This window comes from Procambarus clarkii, chromosome 67 (assembly GCF_040958095.1).
Source record: "Procambarus clarkii isolate CNS0578487 chromosome 67, FALCON_Pclarkii_2.0, whole genome shotgun sequence".
Classification (NCBI taxonomy): Eukaryota; Metazoa; Arthropoda; class Malacostraca; order Decapoda; family Cambaridae; genus Procambarus; species Procambarus clarkii.
Window position 1 is genome coordinate 12042701 of NC_091216.1, and position 23339 is coordinate 12066039.

General features: G+C 42.3%; 1 protein-coding gene across 5 annotated transcripts in view; it reads left to right on the forward strand.

Moving 5' to 3' along the window:
• The window catches only part of LOC123767559 (uncharacterized), a 456074-nt gene that overhangs the window by 359174 nt on the left and 73561 nt on the right, over window positions 1-23339 (forward strand). For all 5 annotated transcript variants that reach the window (XM_045757296.2, XM_045757294.2, XM_045757300.2 and 2 more), the window contains one exon: window positions 7567-8474. In XM_045757296.2, the coding sequence (XP_045613252.2) occupies window positions 7567-8474 (908 nt within the window). The remainder of the gene's footprint in view (window positions 1-7566; window positions 8475-23339) is intronic.

Below are 23339 nucleotides of genomic sequence, written 5' to 3' on the forward strand. Positions count from 1 at the left end.
CAGTCTGACACCGCGCGGTGCTGGCGGGCACACGACGATAAAGCGAGTTCAAGATTTGGCGAGAACAGGACGGAGTCCCTCATAGGGTTGCCAGATTGGGCTACAAGTAGCGAATTGGGCTACTTTTGAGGGTCGCGCGCTGCCAAATTTTTTATTTCGCTACTTGCGACTTTTTGGGCTAATTTAAAAGCAAACTGGGCTAATTTGGACTATTAATGTTAAGAAACTCAGTGATGATTATGATTTTATAATGTAATGTGTTCAATTCACAACCGCGTCCAACAGCCTGATTGACCAGATCACTTACTGCGGGAGGCTTGGTCAAACCGGGCCCCTGGAGACGTTAATTAATCCTGCGAATTTTTGAAAGACAAAGTAACCGCAAGGCAAAGTAATCCTCCCCAGGGGCCATAGAGTTCCCAACCTTAATTGTCATTAATACTTCATCCCGAAAGCAACAGCTGGTTCCACAGATCTTCATTAAGGAGAGAAAGTTATCTAGAAATTTACAGATTGATAAATGATAAGAAAGACCCCTTACAGTTAATAACTTTGTCAGGAAGACGATGGTTGGCAAGGGACAATAGCGTAAAGCGGCTGTTAGATCAGTGGGATTCTTTAACAACTCCTTACCAAATCGCTTCTTCCTCTTGTGATAAATATGTTGCAAGGCAACTATTTTCAATGTACTCTGATCCCCCCAATAAGCTACCTTTCACATTTCTCAAACCAATCATAAATGATTTTGAAAGGATGAAGGGAAGGGAACTATCAGGGGGAAGCACCAAGCCATTACGACTATATAGCACTTTTTTTTTTTACATGCAAAGCATGCAATTTATATACAATAAAAACAAGACAAGAACAAAGAAAACATAACAAAACAAAACAATAAACTACCGGCCAGAAGGGCCGACAGCACAGTACAACAAAGAACAAACACGATAAAGGCATGAGAAACACAGCATACATAAGACACAAAAATAGAAAACAATGTCAAACAAGGAAGCACAGTAACAGTACAAAACAAAACATATTAAAACAAAACAAACATCAAGAGGTACAACAGAAAACATAACAAGAAAACATACAACAAACAAGTAAAAAATAACAAACAAGTACAACATGTAATGCAATAATAAAACACCAGTGCAAAGGTACATCACAGAAACAAGACAGGAATAAAAACACTCACACCAAACCAACCGCCTCGCAACACACAAAGGGAGACGCGCCTCGCAACACACAAAGGGAGACGCGCCTCGCAACACACAAAGGGAGACGCGCCTCGCAACACACAAAGGGAGACGCGCCTCGCAACACACAAAGGGAGACGCGCCTCGCAACACACAAAGGGAGACGCGCCTCGCAACACACAAAGGGAGACGCGCCTCGCAACACACAAAGGGAGACGCGCCTCGCAACACACAAAGGGAGACGCGCCTCGCAACACACAAAGGGAGACGCGCCTCGCAACACACAAAGGGAGAGGACAAAATATACAATAATGACAAAAAAGTAAACCATGCAATAAAGAAAACTAAACATAGGAACATACACAACAACAAACAAGCACCGGCCTGAAGGACCAAGAACAAAACACAACATAAAGGACATCATGAAATAGAACAAGAAAACGCACAGCACACAACAAGCCAAAAATAAAAACAAAAAACAATAAGAAAAAATAAATAAATAAAAATAAAAATAAAATAAAAAAAAATAAAAAAATAACAAAAATTAAAAAGAAAAAGAAAAACAAAAAGAAAAAGAAAAAAAACAAAACAATACATCCTAGCAATGCATAAGTAGAACACACAGCAACATAACAATACAAAAGCAAATACAGGAACAAAAATGCCTTCACCAAAACACCGGCCTTGCAACAAAGAAAGGAGAGGCACGGGCACAAAATACAATAGGGCAAACAAAAGGTCATAGGGGCACACACAGCACTACAGGAACATGCAATCAGCAGACATATTTGCCCAGGAACAAGGCCCGGGGGAACCGCACATTGAACGCCTCCCACTGCAGCCATATCCTCCAAGTGCCCCGATCACCCACCGGGGGTGCAGTGTCATCCAGAACCCCGGCAACAAACACCAGCAAATAGGGAACCCAGACGGTGTCACTCCGGAGGCAAGTAACCGCCACCCTACACCATACATTGGGAACCCGCCCATCATAAAAGTCCTCCGGCCTTTCCGACAGCAGGGCCTCTTCAATCACGGCCTCCATTGCCCCAGATCGCAACTCCACACGATGGGGCCAGACAGAGGGCACCACCACAGGGGCACCAGCGGCCACAGGCACACCACCAGACGACTGCAAGGAACCAGGGCGGCGCTCATCCTTTCGTAAAGTCACTACCAGGCCACGCCCAGCACTAGCATCTGCACTATCCCTGGCAGCAGAAGCCACCTCACCCCACTGCGGACAGCCCCCCGACGAGGAAGGAACAGAAGGCACACCCGAGACATGGGCATCACCACCAGCAGGCACATGAACCTCCGCCACCACCAACCGCGGAGACAATGAGGCATCCAGATCCACGCCTTCAACACCCGAAGACCCACAGTCCCCAACATCGGCCCAGGCAGTAAATGAACGCCTGGAACGTTTGGGCTCCGGCCGGATATCGTCAGAGCCGGAAGCAGATCCAGAAACACGGGCACCACCAGCCGGACGAACCGACACCCAACGCAGAACAGCAGCAGCCTCTACCACAGGGGGAACTGGACCACACACAGCAGGAGGCTCCGCAGCCACCCCAGCACCCAGCGCAGGAGGGACCCGAGGGGAGGATGCAGGGCCAGGTTCAGCAGCTGAAGACGAGGGAGCAGACGGCGACGCCTCACAGGGTGTACCAGGAAGGCCCACGGGAGCAGCAGGGCCAGAGACAGGATCAGGAGTAACATCCGACGGCACCGCAACATCCGGAGGAGGGTCTGTGACAACCGGGGGAACGTCGGGTAACGCCAGGGAGCCTCAACAGCGAACAGGACGCTCACCTCCTCACCCCCGGAGTCCTCCTCCGGAGGGAGCGGCGGGAAATCCTCTTCACGGAACAAATTAACGGGAGCAACCGGATCAGGAGTGCACCCGGCAGCCTGATGTCCCAACAAGCCACACCAGAAACAACTACAGGGTTGCCGGGCATAAAACACCCGCACGTAGTACCCTAACAGCCGGACAGAGGATGGAATGTCCAACCTCAGTCACATCATGAGGGTACGAATGTTGGTCTTCACACCCGAATACTTCCCAGATGACAGCGAGTTCATCCGCACACTGACGACGGGACCATACCTCTGGAAGAAACGCCGGAGGAGGGTCTCAGGAAACTCCATGGGGGCGCCATGGACACTTACATATGTCACAGCACCACTGCGATTCGAAAGGGTCACAGAACCGTTGCCGTCCTGCAGCAGCAAAGTACGCCCCTCGTACCTCCGGAGAAAATCACGGTACACTGCCTCACCCACAAACTTTATAATCACACGGCGAGCAGTGACCAGCTCGACACCGTAGACGTCCTGGACCGGGACCCTGAGCATATCACTCAAGACCAAGTCCACAAGAGGGTAACCTGCACGGCTGGTAAACTCCAAACCTATGGAGTTCACCCTCACGACAGCTGGAAGATGGCCGCCCATCGTAAAAACGCCACGTCCACTCCACCAGGAACAGCAGGGAGGGTACAGACAACCACACCCCCGGCCGGCGAAAACGGCAACTACCCCAAACTGCTGGAGCGGTCAAGCGACACGTCTACACCGCACGGCAGCTCAGGTGAGACCACTATATAGCACTTGGAAGGGATCAGGATAAGGATTTGTGATGGGTCGGGGAGGAAGAATTTACTTTATCAAAAAGATGAAGCAGATCAGTGTAGGCTTCACTCTGTCTCAGAAATCTTCGCTCTTGGAATGTTCAGAAGAATTGTTCATCCTGATCAAGCAAAGCTTGATGTTAATTTGGACTAAAATTCAAAATATCTGCCCCTGGAGAAAGCTGACTTTGGTTACGAATTTTCAACACTTCTGGCAAGTAACAGACAAAACCATTTTATAACCCAGGAAAAGTTAGCTTCTTTCTCGTATTCTAAGTAATGCTGAAACTTTCCAAAAAGTGAAAAATCTGTCATCCCAGCATATGCTTTAGCCACAAACGCCCACCATTATCAGAACTTCCATTAGTACTAGCTGACCAATCTAAGCTAAGTGAAATTGAAAGTCATTGTTAACCACTGATTGATCCAACATTTGTGAGGGACAAATTTCAACATCTGGATCGTCATTTTGGACCAAGACAATAACTGTCAAGAACACTGCTGGCGGTCCCATACTTATTGACCTGGCTGAGTTTGCATTGACAATATACAGCTTACCAATCTGTAATACCCTGGTTGAACGGGTATTTTCGAGAGTAACATCTATGAAAACTAAACTGAGAAATCGAATGGGACTTGAACTTTTGACATCAATCTTGAGAATCAAAACATATCTTGAAGAAAACAGAACTTGTTGCTCATTATTTGAACCACCCATATCAATGCTTAAATATGAGTCTGCAATATACAAAAACGAGGTTATGGACGCAGACGAAGAAGATCCTCTTGATAATCTTCAATTGTGAAGACGCGGAAGGACTCCACACCCATTATGCGTCATATACAGCAAATATTGGTTAAGTTATTCTATTATCATATTTTTTAAATATATATATGCAGAGATAATATTAATAAAACAATTAAAATCGCGTAGTGTACTCTATATATCAAAATATATTGCTTTGAAACCCATATCAGTCACTAAACAAAAAACTGGACTACTCTTATTGCAAATTCGCTACTTTTAGACCGCCAGCTCGCTACTTTCAGCAATTTGGATCTGGCAACCTTGGGCCTCCCTCAGTGACCACTAGTTACTTTGGCCGAGAAGAGCTGACTCGATCACGTCTGGATACTAGGGCCCAAAGTTTCAGAATAACACTACCACACAACAACACGGCGAGGGTAATTTGGTTCTTTGTTTAGTAGTGTTACTGGTACCTAATTCAATCAGCAACCAGTTAACAGGCTCAACCAATCACAGCTTGTCTTATACAGCCAGTAGAGATGAGAGCAAACTGCAAGAATCGTGGAAAGCATGATGTTGTGTGTTTGTGTTGCTGCTTTAAGGGCGACGCCGAAACGACGTATGCACCCTGCCGAATCGGATTCCGATAGCAAAACGTAACCAGACGGCAACAGAAAATCACAAAGTGGCGCTGACCACCCGACTACCCCCAGCAGAGCAAGCAGCGGCCATCCACGCCACAGACAGGGTAACAACCCCGGCAGAGTGAGAGGCAGTTCCCACATCCAGAGGGAACACAGGAGCCTCCAGGGCCCGTCGGACCCCAGCACTTCTCGACCATGCAAGCTCCAGACTCCTCGCTCAACGGCCGAGATGCAAGCCGAAAAACGCTAGAAAATCTAACAACGCCCCTGTGACCTTGTGTTGACGTAGACACCGGGCGTCACAAAGGAAGGAGCAGAAGCACTGTGCCTGCCACTCTCCATAATGTATAACAAATCACTGGTAACAGGGGAATTGCCCAAAATTTGGAAGACTGCTAATTTAGTCCCGATATACAAGAAGGGGGATAGACAGAAAGGACTGAACTACAGGCCAGAGTTCCTTACTTGCATACCATGCAAGCTGATGGAGAAGATTGTGCGAAAAAAGCTAGTGGAACATCTGGAGCAAAAGAACTTTGTAACACAGCATCAACATGGGTTCAGGGATGGCAAATCCTGTCTCACAGGGTTAATTGAATTCTACGACCAGGCAACAAAAATCATGCAAGAAAGAGAGTGGTGGACAGACTGCATAATTTTGGATTGCCAGAAAGTCTTTGACACAGAACCACACAAGAGGCTAGTGAAAAAGCTGGAGATGCAGGCTGGAGTGAAAGGGAAGGTACTTCATTGGATAAGGGAGTACCTAAGCAACAGAAGACAACGAGTCACTGTGAGGGGTGAGGTTTCAGATTGGCGAGACGTCACAAGTGGAGTCCCGGTGGAGTGAGTCCTTGGACTTACACTGTTTCTGATATATGTAAATGATCTCCCAGAGGGTATAAACTCGTTTCTCTCACTGTTTGCTGATGATGCAAAAATTTTGAGGAGGATTGCAACTGAGGATGATAGTAGGAGGCTACAAGATGACCTAGACAGGGTGAATGAATGGTCCAACAAATGGCTGCTAAAGTTCAACCTGCGTAAATGCAATGTAATGAAACTAGGCGGTGGAAACAGGAGGCCAGACACAGGATACAGAATAGATGAACTGCTTCATGAAACGGACAGAGAGAAAGATCTAGGAGTTGACATCATACCAAACCTGTCTCCTGAAGCCATCATAAAAAGAATTACGTCTGCGGCATATGCGAGGCTGGATAACTTCAGAACAGCCTTCGGGAACCTGTGTGAGGAATCATTCAGAATCTTGTATACCACATATGTAAGACCAATCCTGAAGTATGCGGCCCCAGCGGAGCCCGTACCTTGTCAAGCACAAGACGAAGCTGGAAAAAGTTCAGAGGTATGCCACTAGCCTAGTTCCAGAACTAAGAGGCATGAGTTACGAGGAATGGCTGCGGGAAATGCACCTTACAACACTGGAAGACAGAAGAATAAGGGGAAACATGATCACTACCTACAAAATCCTCAGGGGAATTGACAGGGGTTGACAAGGATAAACGATTCAACACTGTTGGTACGCGAAGAAGGGGACACAGGTGGAAACTGAGAACCCAAATGAGCCACAGGGACATTAGAAAGAACATTTTCAGTGTTTGAGTAGTTAACAGGTGGAATGCATTAGGCAGTGATGTGGTGGAGGCTGACTCCATACACAGTTTTAAATGTAGATATGATAGAGCCCAGTAGGCTCAGGAATCTGTACACCAGTTGATTGACAGTTGAGAGGCGGGACCAAAGAGACAAAGCTCAACTCCCGCAAGCACAAATAGGTTAGTACCAATAGGTGAGTACAAGCAGGGTTATCAAGGCACCAGACACAACAAGCCGTAACACAAGCCGGGTTATCAAGCCACCAGACACAACAAGCCGTAACACAAGCAGGGTTATCAAGCCACCAGACACAACAAGCCGTAACACATGCAGGGTTATCAAGCCACCAGACACAACAAGCCGTAACACATGCAGGGTTATCAAGCCACCAGACACAACAAGCCGTAACACAAGCAGGGTTATCAAGCCACCAGACACAACAAGCCGTAACACATGCAGGGTTATCAAGCCACCAGACACAACAAGCCGTAACACATGCAGGGTTATCAAGCCACCAGACACAACAAGCCGTAACACATGCAGGGTTATCAAGCCACCAGACACAACAAGCCGTAACACAAGCAGGGTTATCAAGCCACCAGACACAACAAGCCGTAACACATGCAGGGTTATCAAGCCACCAGACACAACAAGCCGTAACACATGCAGGGTTATCAAGCCACCAGACGGCGCTAACACTGACTTGTCTCTCCTCCCCGCAGAAGGCGCACGGGACGCGACAGCCACGCAAGGACAAGTTGAGTGTCATTATAATGGGAACAGACGCTGTGTCCAGGGGCAACCTGAGACGTCATATGCCTATGACCTTTCAGTACCTCAAACACAGCCTTGAAGCCATTGACCTCCAGGGCTTCAACAAGGTCGCCGACAACACAGATCCGAATATGATGGCCGCCCTGATGGGGATGACCTACGATGAACTAATGAAACATCCTTGTCAACCAAAGAAGAATGCCAAGTTTGACGACTGTCCCCTGATCTGGAAGGAATTCTCCAAGCAAGGTTACGCCACTGCCTACGGAGAGGACGCGCCATGGATGGGTTTGTTTCATTATGGGAAAGTTGGATACGTTAAAGAACCAACAGATTACTACAACAGGCCATATTTCTTAATATCCGAGAAGGAAATAAGCCATAACGCAGATATTGGGTCGTCCAATGGAAAAATTTGCCAGGGATATAATCTGAGTATGAGTGTCATCCATGATTACTCGCTCTCCGTGGCTGAGGCTCTGCAAGATATCCCATACTTCGGGTATTACTGGTCAGCTTCTCTCACTCACGATTACCTAACTATGGCTAAGAGTGCGGACGAACCTTCGCTCAAGTACCTCCAGGAAATATATAGCAAAGGTTACCTCGAGCACACAATCCTCTTCTTCATCAGTGACCACGGACAACGGTGGGGAGACTTCAGGTCCACTTACGCCGGGATGCTTGAAGAAAGATTGCCATACGTTATGATTGTGTTTCCTCCATGGTTTAAGGACCAGTACCCCGAGGCCTGGGCCAACCTGCTCACCAACACTCGAAGGCTCACATCAACCTTTGACATCTACGTCACCCTGCTGGACATCCTGTCCCAGGCATATCAACACCTCTCATCAGAGTAAGTGCTTTCTTTAGTTCCATATGAGCGAAAGTGCTATTTTAAGCTGGATATGAGGGTGGATACGGGAGTGCTATCGTAAGAGTGATATGTGGGTGCTGTCTAAAGGTGAATACCGGGGTGCTATCTTATGGTGCATATGGTGCATTGGGTGTCATTTTGAGATGGATACTGGGGGTGGTTGCTATGCCAAGTTGGATATTTGGGTGCTATCATTAGTTGGAAGTTTGGGTGTTATATTAAGTTGCATATGGGGGTGCTATCTTCAGTTGGATATGGAGTGATGTCTTAAGTTGAATATGGGTTGCTATCCTAAGTTGCATATGTTGATATATTATGACAGAATCACGCCTCTCTCTACACTACAAAAATGTCTATACATTACCTCTCTCTCTTAACCTTACCTAGTCTCCCTCTTCCATTCAAATCACATACTTATATTATTCCTGGATACTTGAAAACTGAAAATCTTTATATCTAAAACTTGAAAGTGTGATTGCTTGAGATATAGAATTTTGTGTGGGTCTTATGTGTAATCATCTTGTCAAACTTTAAATAATCATTGTCTCTTATCATTAAAATGCCTGAAGGCTGTTTTGACACGTCCTTGCTAAATATTACTCGCGACCAGCATCATTTTGAAAGGAATCATACAGGATATCTAGTGTACTGAGTATTAGGTTTGGAAGAAAATGTATATAAATCACAGATTGAAAAACTTAAGAGTTACACCTTGCGGTTTATAATGCACGAATTATGGGACAAATACCTTGGATTGATTATTATATGGAAAATATACAATATGTGTAAATACAAAATTGTTACAAACAAATAACACAACATAAAAAAGGAGTCCTTAGATGTCTCAAAGTCTAGCGAAAGATTCCTCTTGTATGCCTTCTAAGATGTGTCAAGGACTGTAGTTGTAAAGGTACTACATAAGGATATTTTTTGTAGAAACAACATGTACCTATTGGTATTAAGCCACATCAGTATACATTGTACAAGAGATTAAGTTAAAAAAAACACAGCATTAATAATGACTACTTAAATAATTGGTTCACTGTTCAGGCTTCGAAAAGATCTGAACACTATACACACTTTAACTTAGCATTTAAACAGTTATAGAAAATAACTGAGATTTTATCTAGTAAATATGAGATTAACTAGTTCAAGAGTAACATTCAAGCAAGATTTATAATTGATTTATAGATTAAATGCAAGCAAATATTATTTCTTGAGGATAATTATGATGGTGATTCATAATTTATATTGATTATTGAGTGACAAACTTATTTCAGATTAGATTATAAGGATTAAATTAATTATTATTGATAATTTACAAATTAACTGATTTAGATAAGAATTATTATAGATGCTCGCTTTATTTTGGGGTTTTCCCCACTATATAACGGCAGAAAGTTTTTATGGAAAGTTAAAGTTTTAGAAGCATGCAAATTGGCCAATTAAACATACAACAAACACTAAATACTTATCCAAAACTGAGCCGGTGCCTATCTGACAGTTGCCAGATTAAAGATCTCTCGTGATGAGATAAGGCGTTATATGTTGTAGATTTTGGATGATTCTATCTGCTTTGCAGGGATAGAGAATTGCTGTAGCAATGAATAAGATTGTTGGTGGAAGCGTGGCGAGTCTCTGAACACCTGAACTCGCCTTTACTAGGTATTATGAGTTATTTTTACTGATTTAGATATAAAATGATATTCAACACCTTCTAGATTGTCTTAGGGTGTTAACACAGTGTTTAAATAGTGTATAGCACATTATTTGGACTCTTAGAGTTCTAAACACGGACACACGTGCACTGTTTGATGTAAACAAAACCGTCTGAACCCCGGGCACTGGGCGTCAGGTTCCCGCCTTCTCTCTCTCTTAGTGAGGGTGGCCAACTATCAATATAAGAATAATATTTTTCTCATTTAGTCAAATATTTGAAATAAAGTGTGATTGTAGGATCAAGATACAAATGATATAGTGATTATTGATAATACTTATAGTAAGGATTATTTTTTTATTACGATTTTGAAATAACCTCACAGGAAGTTAATTATATTTCAATTGAGCATTATCACAGTGAAAACGTCTAGACTCCATGACCGTTGTTATGTAGGCATCCATAGACCTATAAGCGGACATGACAATTGTGGTGTTGTCATGGATATATGATCTAGGATGTATGACTTACATGTATGATTTAGAATAATACTTAATTTCATTGATTATAAATATTGGCATAGTGGAAATTTTCCATATCTTCCAGGGAAAAAGAACTGGTGCAGAGTCCATTGTTTAGAATTGACAGAGACCATCGATGTTCATTTAGTCTCCATCGGATTGATAATACAAGCGCAGATTTTGTTTGCACCTTTGTGCGGTTGTCTGATGTAGTCGAATATGCCTATTTAGTGTCTGAGGGTCATTTAGAGTTAGTTAGAGATATTAAGGGGTCTCTCAGGATCAAACTGACCCACTGACTCCATATGGATTAGGTTGTCCAATGTCTTAAGGGAACTATTCTCAAAATCCCCTGGTTATCTGTATGGATAGAGACGACTTTTCCCAATGGCCACTTAGCTCTCGGACTGTTACAGTCTACCAAGACAATGTGCCGAGGTTGGAGATTAGATTTATTATGAGAAATAGTATCCCTGTAATGATGCTCTCATAGAGAGGCATAGAGAGGAGATACTCCTTTGTCTATACATCATTCCATTTCTGGATTATGGTGGACAGATATTTAAACACCTGAACAAACTCACTCTGACCCACATATGAGGGATCTCTGATCATATCATCAACTAAAGATATCACTGGAGACAGAGGTCTGCCATACATTAAGTAGGCTGGACTTAATGGCTCAGGCTGAGTAGGATCATCCGACATGTACGTCAGTAGTCGATTGTTCACTCTGGACTCTTATCTCTGTGACTTCTGTCTGGAGTTCATAAAGATTTATTTGATGACGGTGTAGAGATTTCCTCAAGGAACTTTTGATATTAACCGTCCATAGAAGCCTCTACAACGGGGGTCGGGAAATGATAAGGAAAATTGAAAGAAATGAATAATGAAGTAATGAGTGAGGGTTTGGGGTGAGGGAGGCAGAGGTGATGGGAGTAAAGACCATTGGGAGTAGCGAGGAGTGTGGTAAGTTCAAAAAGGAAAGTTTGAAGAGAGGTGGAGGGAGAGGAGAGAGAGTAGGAAGTAGAAGTAGAGGGTAGAAAATAGATGTAGAGAGTAGAAGCAGAGGTAGAAAAGTAGATGGGTAGAAGTAGCTGCCACAATCCATTCTAGTTGTGGGAACCGACTCGTGAGATTTATATTTATTTAATTTGTATGAATTTATATAGAATTTATATTTCCGTTAATTTATATATTTCGATAGCAATTTGTATGATGTTAAGCAGACGGTATTTCTGCAATAATCTCACAAATCGATTCTTACACATTAGAAGGGTTTATATTAAATTTATATATTATATATATATATATATATATATATATATATATATATATATATATATATATATATATATATATATATATATGAGGCACAACTCTCCTAAACACGAGAGTGAAGTATACAACTTTAGGACACTTTCCCACCAGGAGACACGAACCCTAGCCAGCACAGAAGCCTTCCAGCAACTGGCATAACAGGTACGCCTTAACCCACTCCACCACCTGCTCAGACCCCTAAAAGAGATGGTAATTTCGGAGTATTTATACACTCCAAAGACCACCACCTCCCAAGAGCACTAGAGCAAGTGAGGGGTCATTTTTACGTTTTTTCATCAAGTCCCTGTTAATATGGGAGAACACTGTGTCTATGCTTGAGGCACAACTCTCCTAAACACGAGAGTGAAGTATACAACTTTAGAACACTTTCCCACCAGGAGACTCATCTCTTTTAGGGGTCTTACCATCTCTTTTAGGGGTCTGAGCAGGTGGTGGAGTGGGTTAAGGTGTACCTGTTATGCCAGTTGCTGGAAGGCTTCTGTGCTGGCTAGGGTTCGAGTCTCCTGGTGGGAAAGTGTTCTAAAGTTGTATACTTCACTCTCGTGTTTAGGAGAGTTGTGCCTCAAGCATAGACACAGTGTTCTCCCATATAAACAGGGACTTGATGAAAAAACGTAAAAATGACCCCTCACTTGCTCTAGTGCTCTTGGGAGGTGGTGGTCTTTGGAGTGTATAAATACTCCGAAATTACCATCTCTTTTAGGGGTCTGAGCAGGTGGTGGAGTTGGTTAAGGTGTACCTGTTATGCCAGTTGCTGGAAGGCTTCTGTGCTGGCTAGGGTTCGAGTCTCCTGGTGGGAAAGTGTTCTAAAGTTGTATACTTCACTCTCGTGTTTAGGAAAGTTGTGCCTCAAGCATAGACACAGTGTTCTCCCATATTAACAGGGACTTGATGAAAAAACGTAAAAATGACCCCTCACTTGCTCTAGTGCTCTTGGGAGGTGGTGATCTTTGGAGTGTATAAATACTCCGAAATTACCATCTCTTTTAGGGGTCTGAGCAGGTGGTGGAGTGGGTTAAGGCGTACCTGTTATGCCAGTTGCTGGAAGGCTTCTGTGCTGGCTAGGGTTCGAGTCTCCTGGTGGGAAAGTGTTCTAAAGTTGTATACTTCACTCTCGTGTTTAGGAGAGTTGTGCCTTAAGCATAGACACAGTGTTCTCCCATATTAACAGGGACTTGATGAAAAAAACGTAAAAATGACCCCTCACTTGCTCTAGTGCTCTTGGGAGGTGGTGGTCTTTGGAGTGTATAAATACTCCAAAATTACCATCTCTTTTAGGGGTCTGAGCAGGTGGTGGAGTGGGTTAAGGCGTACCTGTTATGCCAGTTGCTGGAAGGCTTTTGTGCTGGCTAGGGTTCGAGTCTCCTGGTGGGAAAGTGTTCTAAAGTTGTATACTTCACTCTCGTGTTTAGGAGAGTTGTGCCTCAAGCATACACACAGTGTTCTCCCATATTAACAGGGACTTGATGAAAAAACGTAAAAATGACCCCTCACTTGCTCTAGTGCTCTTGGGAGGTGGTGGTCTTTGGAGTGTATAAATACTCCGAAATTACCATCTCTTTTAGGGGTCTGAGCAGGTGGTGGAGTGGGTTAAGGCGTACCTGTTATGCCAGTTGCTGGAAGGCTTCTGTGCTGGCTAGGGTTCGAGTCTCCTGGTGGGAAAGTGTTCTAAAGTTGTATACTTCACTCTCGTGTTTAGGAGAGTTGTGCCTCAAGCATAGACACAGTGTTCTCCCATATTAACAGGGACTTGATGAAAAAACGTAAAAATGACCTCTCACTTGCTCTAGTGCTCTTGGGAGGCGGTGGTCTTTGGAGTGTATAAATACTCCGAAATTACCATCTCTTTTAGGGGTCTGAGCAGGTGGTGGAGTGGGTTAAGGCGTACCTGTTATGCCAGTTGCTGGAAGGCTTCTGTGCTGGCTAGGGTTCGAGTCTCCTGGTGGGAAAGTGTTCTAAAGTTGTATACTTCACTCTCGTGTTTAGGAGAGTTGTGCCTCAAGCATAGACACAGTGTTCTCCCATATTAACAGGGACTTGATGAAAAAAACGTAAAAATGACCCCTCACTTGCTCTAGTGCTCTTGGGAGGTGGTGGTCTTTGGAGTGTATAAATACTCCGAAATTACCATCTCTTTTAGGGGTCTGAGCAGGTGGTGGAGTGGGTTAAGGCGTACCTGTTATGCCAGTTGCTGGAAGGCTTCTGTGCTGGCTAGGGTTCGAGTCTCCTGGTGGGAAAGTGTTCTAAAGTTGTATACTTCACTCTCGTGTTTAGGAGAGTTGTGCCTTAAGCATAGACACAGTGTTCTCCCATATTAACAGGGACTTGATGAAAAAAACGTAAAAATGACCCCTCACTTGCTCTAGTGCTCTTGGGAGGTGGTGGTCTTTGGAGTGTATAAATACTCCGAAATTACCATCTCTTTTAGGGGTCTGAGCAGGTGGTGGAGTGGGTTAAGGCGTACCTGTTATGCCAGTTGCTGGAAGGCTTCTGTGCTGGCTAGGGTTCGAGTCTCCTGGTGGGAAAGTGTTCTAAAGTTATATATATATATATATATATATATATATATATATATATATATATATATATATATATATATATATATATATATATATATATATATATATATATCTATATATATATATATATTATGCAGCCAACCAAACTACAGTATTAAACTACATATATTAGTAAATCAATTGTAATGTCTTATCTTATTGTATGGTAGTCTTAGTCCACCAGGTAAAAACACGACTGATGACACCAAATAATCCTCTGGGTGAGACTAGCATCCACCATCCCTGTACTGATGTACCAAACAACTCTACTTCTTCCTCTTCTATTATTCTTGTCAAAGAGCACTAGCTGTAAAGCCGTAATCCTATATATGACAGCTATATCAGAGAAAATACTCTATATTATATAAGATAAGGACCAAGGATTAATTACCTGTATTTAAACGCTGTTTCTCGTGCTAACCTGTTCGCCCTATATCTACTTAACATTAACTGGCCAGAAATGATTAGATAAATAGGTTTCAGTAAGACACTTCACTTGTTTAGATGTTGACTGCGTGTTGATGATGGAAGAAGCACAAATTTGATCTCCATAACACTTCGTCCAAGGGAGAATTATAGGAGCTCAATTTGCTCCAGCGACTATGGTCTTAAACAATGGCTGACCTCCCTCACCTCTGACACTCCTGGTTCTCCTTGTCCAGATGTCAATATGTAGTAGAAGAGTCATATTTACTCTATTTTGAGACTGATAATTCTGTTAATTCAAATGAGTTATTTTTATGATGTAATAAGTCCAATGACTACTGTATAAAGTAAAATTTCCAAGAGAATAGCTGGTGAATTTATAGCACTATGTGGCAATGATATCCTGTTTTCTATTGATGGAAAGTTCCACTACAAGCTACATTTTCTATGGGAGAATTTACATATATATACAACAGCAGCAATATTATCTGCCTATTGTATTTAATATTAGTAAATGGTGTAGGGTTTTCCGACATAATTCCCCAGGGAACTGTTCATGGGTCGAAGTCCTATTTAGAACAGACGAACACCGATACTCCTCCTTCGAATTATTAAATTAATTTGATGTTAATAATTAGTAATCACACATTTGTGTGTCTGTTCGTACAGGCCAGATGTCCCGTATTCGAGTTGCAGGGGTTTGAAGTCTAATGCGATTTCATTTCCCTGTTAACTCTTTGGGAGGCTAAAATTCTAGCCTAATTACATATCAACCCAGAGGACTGAATTTGATCACGTACTACAGTCAAGTATGATTCAGGGACTGCAGTAAGATCAGTGACATTAGTTATAATAACTTGAAACTTGTTCAGATAACTGGTCACTGATATATATACACTGAGGCCCATGGAATTCATGTTGACTAAATAATAAATGTATCAAAATCAATCGTCGGATTTATATGGTCAGTCAATCTCCCTTGTGCTTATTTGCTGGAATTTATTTGGCTGACAAATTGGGCTGTAATTTAGTTAGTTAATTAAGAGAATTGAGTAGTCCATCATTAAAGTCAAGTATCGTTCTGAGACTGCAGTGGGATCAGTGACATTGGTCGCAGTGACTTGTAGCTGTTTAGGCTACAAATCACTGCGGTCACAAATCACTGTTCACTGATTTGCCACTGAAGCTTCATGAACTCATCCTCAGCTTTAAATGATGATATTAAGATCAACCTCTTTTGTTATAGTCAGCTGTAATCTCCTTAGTATAATGCTACTTGCGATATATAATCAGCTGACAAATTTAGATTTCTACTGGTATTGTTTATCTGCAGGCATAGGTCTCCTCAGGCTTGATACTGGGCCTGACAGTAATTTACCTCCTACAGAATTTAACATGGTTATGCCCTGATATTTAGTAGGGCTACCGATGAATCGATAGTAGTAGTCTGTACCTACATGGATACCGAAGTCGGTGAGGTGATCAGACTTAATATTATCTGCCAATTTTATTCCTCTATATCTCAGGAATTTGACAGTTGCTCCCAGACCTTGTACTTGTAGGTCTACTGGTATTTTGTCCACCACAATGACTTGTACTCGACAGATGTAGCTGCCAAAACGTACTGATGGTTGTACCACCTGGTAGACTTGAGGTCCTGTATCTGTTACAAACCCTGAGCTATTGATTGTCATCTGGGGCTACAGGCCTTAATTGTAGTTCATCTGCCAACTTTTTAGTGACGTATGTTCTCTGGGACCCTTGGTCAAACAACCCACGGGTATGGACTTTGGCCCTCTTATTCTGGATGGTAATTTGGGCAGTAGGCAAAGTTGTATTACCTTTGGACTTTGCCGATTGGACACTCTTTGTTTGTTGCACCTTGCATTACTATACTGTGGTGGGAATGCTATCTTCCACCTTGGGTCTTGAATACGTTAATTTCGTATGTTTGCACAGTGCTGCATGGTGCCTACCTCTTCTACACTTGTTGCAGGTGTTGAACTGGGTATCACAATAGTCTATGTTGTGTGACTTGAGACACCTCGAACATCTCCCTAATTCCTGGAGTCGCTTAATACGAGTTTCTCTGGTTGGATAATTAGCACAACGGTATGTTGAATGTTTCTTTTTGCAGAACATACATGTCCCCCAGCCTACTGCACGTTTGGAAGTTACCGGTTTGGGTGAACTAGTAACAGTAGGCTTGGAGGATTCTGCTGCATTGTCAGATTTTCTGCAACTTGATGTGAGTATAATTGACTGATGTTTATTTGGGGTAGTTGTTTTACCCTTTAATTGACTATTATTTTCTATTCCTGAAGGCTTGCATGAGGCTTTAACTTCCTCATTTGCTCGTCGTTTGTCTATGATGGAACGCAAACCATCAGTGATGTCCTGTACTGACTGGATGGTGTTATGTTGATGTGTGTATAATTCATCTAGTATATCGCTGGACAATTTTCGTTGAAGGACTACTTTGGTCACCCATTCGCTAGTGGTTATATCAACCTTAAGACTGAATGTTCTTACTTCTGAATCAGCATAATTGTCCTTGAGGAGTTGTACTGCCAGACAATAGCCCTCGTTAATTAACCTCAAATGGGATACTACTGTTTTAGCCTCACCTGATAACTGGCCTTGCAGATAAGGGAATTTACTACTCTTAGGTAAAGATTGTTTTGAGACCACAAAGTCTACGAATTTATTCCAAAATTCGTCCCAATCTTCCTCATCTTTTCCTGAGAAAGTGGGTAAATTAATTGGAGGGAGTCGAGCTTCAGCTTGATTCGTATTAGATGAAACTGTTGTTGTTGTTGCCTTGTTCTGGGCAATTAATTTGATGAAAAGCTGTAACGTGGCCTGAGACGCTCACTAGATCAACCATAATGTCGTCTATTTCTGTTTCTGATAAATTGGTGTTGGCAAGTTCAGCCACATATGTTGCTATTTGGCATTTGATTTGCTCAAATTTACCAGCAGCTGCTTGATAATAGCTTTCCGGGTCAGGATAATCAACTGGAGATTGTTGTGACACATCCTCACATTTCTTGATCTGTCTTGTTAAGTGGCCTTTAAGACCTGCAAGGGTTCTTTTCATTCTTCCTGCATTATCCATACTGGCTAGTTGGTGAAGCCTTGTGGGGCTTGTACTTGGGTTACTCATAATGCTGAACAAATACTGATGGAGTAGTCTAGGGTAAAATTCTGCTATCACTAGGTTATAATCCTAACTCTTCTAGAAGCTAGCACTGAAAATTAATACACATTAAATATATAATCATACTCACTAATGATTTGAGTGCTAAACCAGTGTTACTAGAAGTACCTTTATGATAGCTCCTCAATTATCACCCTAGTATGGTATAGACACTAATTAATCACTCAAAAGGTGCAATGATTATAACTAAATTATTATATGTACCAACTCAACTCGAGCTGGTAACAATTACATCCAAAATAGGGTCTGTACCATTAATTAATGGTGCTAGGTTGTTCAATATAGTACTACTAGACTATGGTAATAAATGGAACTAGGATGAACAATAAATAGTTCAACTAGTCATTGGTAATAGGGGACTAGGTTATCAATAAACACTAGTCATTGTATATCCTGCCCTGTTGTGTGTCAGCAATTAGTAAATATTGTATTGTGAACACTAGTGCAATTTATATATTAAATAATACTCTATTCAAGAGAAATAATATACACAATTATTAATGATAGCCTCTATGAAACTTCTAGTATTCTAGAAGTATTAAACCTTATTAGTAACTTCGCGAAATTAACACCACGAAGTTCGTGGATAATCTTGCGAGGGCATAGCCACTAATTTCGCTGGCTTTAAAATAAGCGTTGTCACTTCACGGAATAACACTCCACTAAATTGGTGAAAACCGCTAATGAGGCTGGGCTGGGGGTCGTGAGCAGATGGCGGATCACCCCCGCCGGTCTCGACTGGGGGCTCATTTGATAGACAGAGTCCCCACCCAGCCTGACAGCCTGGGCTGGTTGGTGTTCTGTCGTCCAGCCTCTCTGTCTGCTCTGCTGTCTGCTAATGTTATATGCTATGCTGTCGAATGTACAGTTCCATGGGTATTTATGTGGGAACTCGTAGCTAAACTCCGTCCACACGTAGGAGAGCTTAAGGCTCTCTACCTACCACCTTAAACAGCGGCTTGTTTGATGGGCACTACCCAGCCAGCCGTCTGCAATTATCAGCTTAGCAGAAGCAAGGTCAAATCACACGACCTGACCACTGGTCAACTTGTGGTCATTAACACTCTAGACGTGTGAGGTTTTTAATTGCTTGGGTCAGACAACCTGACGCCACTCAAAATCTTGTCTGACTGACTCATGTACTGCGTAAAATATTAAATAAAACCAACAAAACACCTTTATGGTGTTACACCTCCGTGCTATGGAGCTCTAGGAGGGATAAATTTGCACCTGCAGTGACGTTGCTCCAGTGTGGCAGAAACCGCAGGATGGAAAAGAGTTCTCTTACATATGTTTCTCCAGACACCAAGTTAGCTCCATTACCTGAAATCATCAGCTTGGGGCATGATAGGCGTGCTGCTAATCTACAAGAAGCCTGGATAACTGATTGAGCAGGAGGAGGGTGGGGGGGTGAATGGGAGGGAAGTACTCAGAGGGGATGGGTGGGGGTGGACGGAAGGGAAACACTTGGAGGGGGGGGTGGAAGGGGAGGAAAGTACTTGAAGTAGGGGAGGGAAGCACTGGGAGGGGATGGGTGGGGGGGAGGGGAGGGAAACACTCGGAGGGTTTGGGTGGGAGTGGGAAGGGAAGGGAAGCACTGGGAGGGGGAGGGTGTGGGAAGGGAAGGGAAGCACTGGGAGAGGGTGGGTGTGGGAAGGGAAGCATTGGGAGAGGGTGGGTCGCCATGGGTTCTCCCCTAGGTGTCCTGTTTGCAAACTTCTACATGGGTACCATCGAGCAAAAAGTCTTAGTCGACATGAACTTAAAACCTGCCATATACTGCAGGTATGTTGACGACATTTTTACACAGGTACCTGATGTCAGACATCTGCAGGAGCTGAAGGAGGCATTTGAGCGGAATTCTGTGTTGAGTTTCACTTACGAGATGGAGAAGGATGGGAAGCTGCCCTTTCTAGATGTAACAGTCATGGAAAGCAGCGGAGGTTTCCACACTACAGTCTACACTAAGGAAACAAACATAGGAATGTGCCTCAATGCCAACAGTGACTACCCAGACAGGTACAAGAGCAGTGTCGTTAACGCTTATGTCGACCGTGCTGTCAGCCACAGCTCAGGATAGAAGCAAGTCGATGAAGAACTCTGTAGGGTAAGGCAGGTCCTAGTCAACCATGGCTTCTCCAATGGTTTCGTTGAAGACATTATAAGAAGGAAGGTGAAACGCCATGCAACCTCTGAAGAGACAACTAACACAACACCTGTACCCCCTATTAGACTATTTTACAGGAACTTCTTTCCCACAGCTCATAAAACGGAGGAAAGGGTCCTGAAAGATATTGTTAATAGAAACGTTATCCCTACAGACAAAAATCAGAAGATACAACTGACGATTTACTATAAAACCAAAAAAACGGCCAACCTACTCATGAGAAACTCTCCAGACACAAAGCAGAACGCTTTAAAAGAGACCAACGTCGTCTATGCCTTCAAATGCCCTCTTGGGGACTGTAAGCCTAAAAAAAAACAGTATATAGGCAAGACAACAACATCTCTTTCCAGGCGATTAACGATGCATAAGCAACAGGGCTCCATTAAGGAACATATAATCTCTTCCCACAACCAGACCATCACCAGAGAAGTCTTAACAAAAAACACGGAAATCATCGATAGATACAGCGATAGCAGGCGGCTTGACATCTGCGAGGCACTACACATTAAGAAGTCGACACCATTAATCAACAGCCAATTAATGCACAACTATATTCTACCCACTTCAAGACTCCGCACCAATATAGAAGCATCAAGTAATATGGGCCAATAGGCCCTTTGCAGTTACTTCCATTCTTCCCTTTAACTTACAAAATATTATACCCATTGTTTCGTGTTCTGTCTTGTGTTGAAAGTTTGTTTTCACCTCATCCAAAACTGTTGTAACATATCACCTCGCCCAAATGCAGGTATAAAATCAAAGGTGTTTAAACTCTGTTTAGTGTTTGCAAAGTTAAAGTTGTGTGTGTGTAAACTAAAGTCTTTGAAAATGGAATAAATTATTATGAAACGCATTCAAGTGTCGCGTCAGACTAGGAATAAAAATGAATTTTGGAGAATTGATTTTTCAATTACCATCAACAGTGAAAAGAAAAATAAGAAATAGTTGAGAAAATTCGTGTTAGAATTATTAATCTTACTTTTTCGGTCATATTTAATATATATATATATATATATATATATATATATATATATATATATATATATATATATATATATATATATATATATATATATATATATATATATATATATATATATATATATATATATTTATATATATATATATATATATATATATATATATATATATATATATATATATATATATATATATATATATATATATATATATATATATATAGTACCTGAGAACGCACTTCTCAGCCTACTATGCAAGGCTCGATTTGCCTAATAAGCCAAGTTTTCCTGAAATAATATATTTTCTCTATTTTTTTCTTATGAAATGATAAAGCTACCCATTTCATTATGTATGAGGTCAATTTTTTTTATTGGAGTTAAAATTAACGTAGATATATGACCGAACCTAACCAACCCTACCTAACCTAACCTAACCTATCTTTATAGGTTAGGTTAGGTTAGGTAGCCGAAAAAGTTAGGTTAGGTTAGGTTAGGTAGTTTAGGTAGTCGAAAAACAATTAATTCATGATAACTTGGGTTATTAGGCAAATCGGGCCTTGCATAGTAGGCTGAGAAGTGCGTTCTGGCTACTAGGTACGACATTATATCTATATATATATATATATATATATATATATATATATATATATATATATATATATATATATATATATATATATATATATATATACAGACAGAGAGAGAGAGAGAGAGAGAGAGAGAGAGAGAGAGAGAGAGAGAGAGAGAGAGAGAGAGAGAGAGAGAGAGAGAGAGAGAGAGAGAGAGAGAAAGAGAGATAATAAGGATCGATTTGTGAGAATAATTGCAAAAAATACAGTCTGTTAAACATCATACAAATTGCAATCGAAATATATAAATTAACGTAAATATAAATTCTATATAAATTCAAATATCTGAAATATACATCTCACAGGTCGGTTACCACAACCCCACACCTTGTAATGTTGCAACACTGTCCCTTGTAATGATGCAACACTGTCCCTTGTAATGATGCAACACCGTCCCTTGTAATGATGCAACACCGTCCCTTGTAATGATGCAACACTGTCCCTTGTAATGTTGCAACACCGTCCCTTGTAATGTTGCAACACCACACCTTGTAATGTTGCAACACCGTCCCTTGTAATGTTGCAACACCGTCCCTTGTAATGTTGCAACACCGTCCCTTGTAATGATGCAACACTGTCCCTTGTAATGATGCAACACTGTCCCTTGTAATGTTGCAACACCGTCCCTTGTAATGATGCTACACCGTCCCTTGTAATGTTGCAACACCGTCCCTTGTAATGTTGCAACACCGTCCCTTGTAATGTTGCAACATCGTCCCTTGTAATGATGCAACACCGTCACTTGTAATTATGCAACACCGTCCCTTGCAATGTTGCAACACCACACCTTGTAATGATGAAACACCGTCCCTTGTAATGATGAAACACCACACCTTGTAATGATGCAACACCGTCCCTTGTAATGATGCAACACCGTCCCTTGTAATGCTGCAACACCACACCTTGTAATGTTGCAACACCGTCCCTTGTAATGTTGCAACACCGTCCCTTGTAATGTTGCAACACCGACCCTTGTAATGTTGCAACACCACACCTTGTAATGTTGCAACACCACCCCTTTGTAATGTTGCAACACCACACCTTGTAATGATGCAACACCGTCCCTTGTAATGATGCAACACCGTCCCTTGTAATGATGCAACACCACACCTTGTAATGATGAAACACTGTCCCTTGTAATGTTGCAACACCGTCCCTTGTAATGATGAAACACCGTCCCTTGTAATGTTGCAACACCGTCCCTTGTAATGATGCAACACCGTCCCTTGTAATGTTGCAACACCGTCCCTTGTAATGATGCAACACCACACCTTGTAATGATGCAACACCGACCCTTGTAATGTTGCAACACCGTCCCTTGTAATGATGCAACACCGTCCCTTGT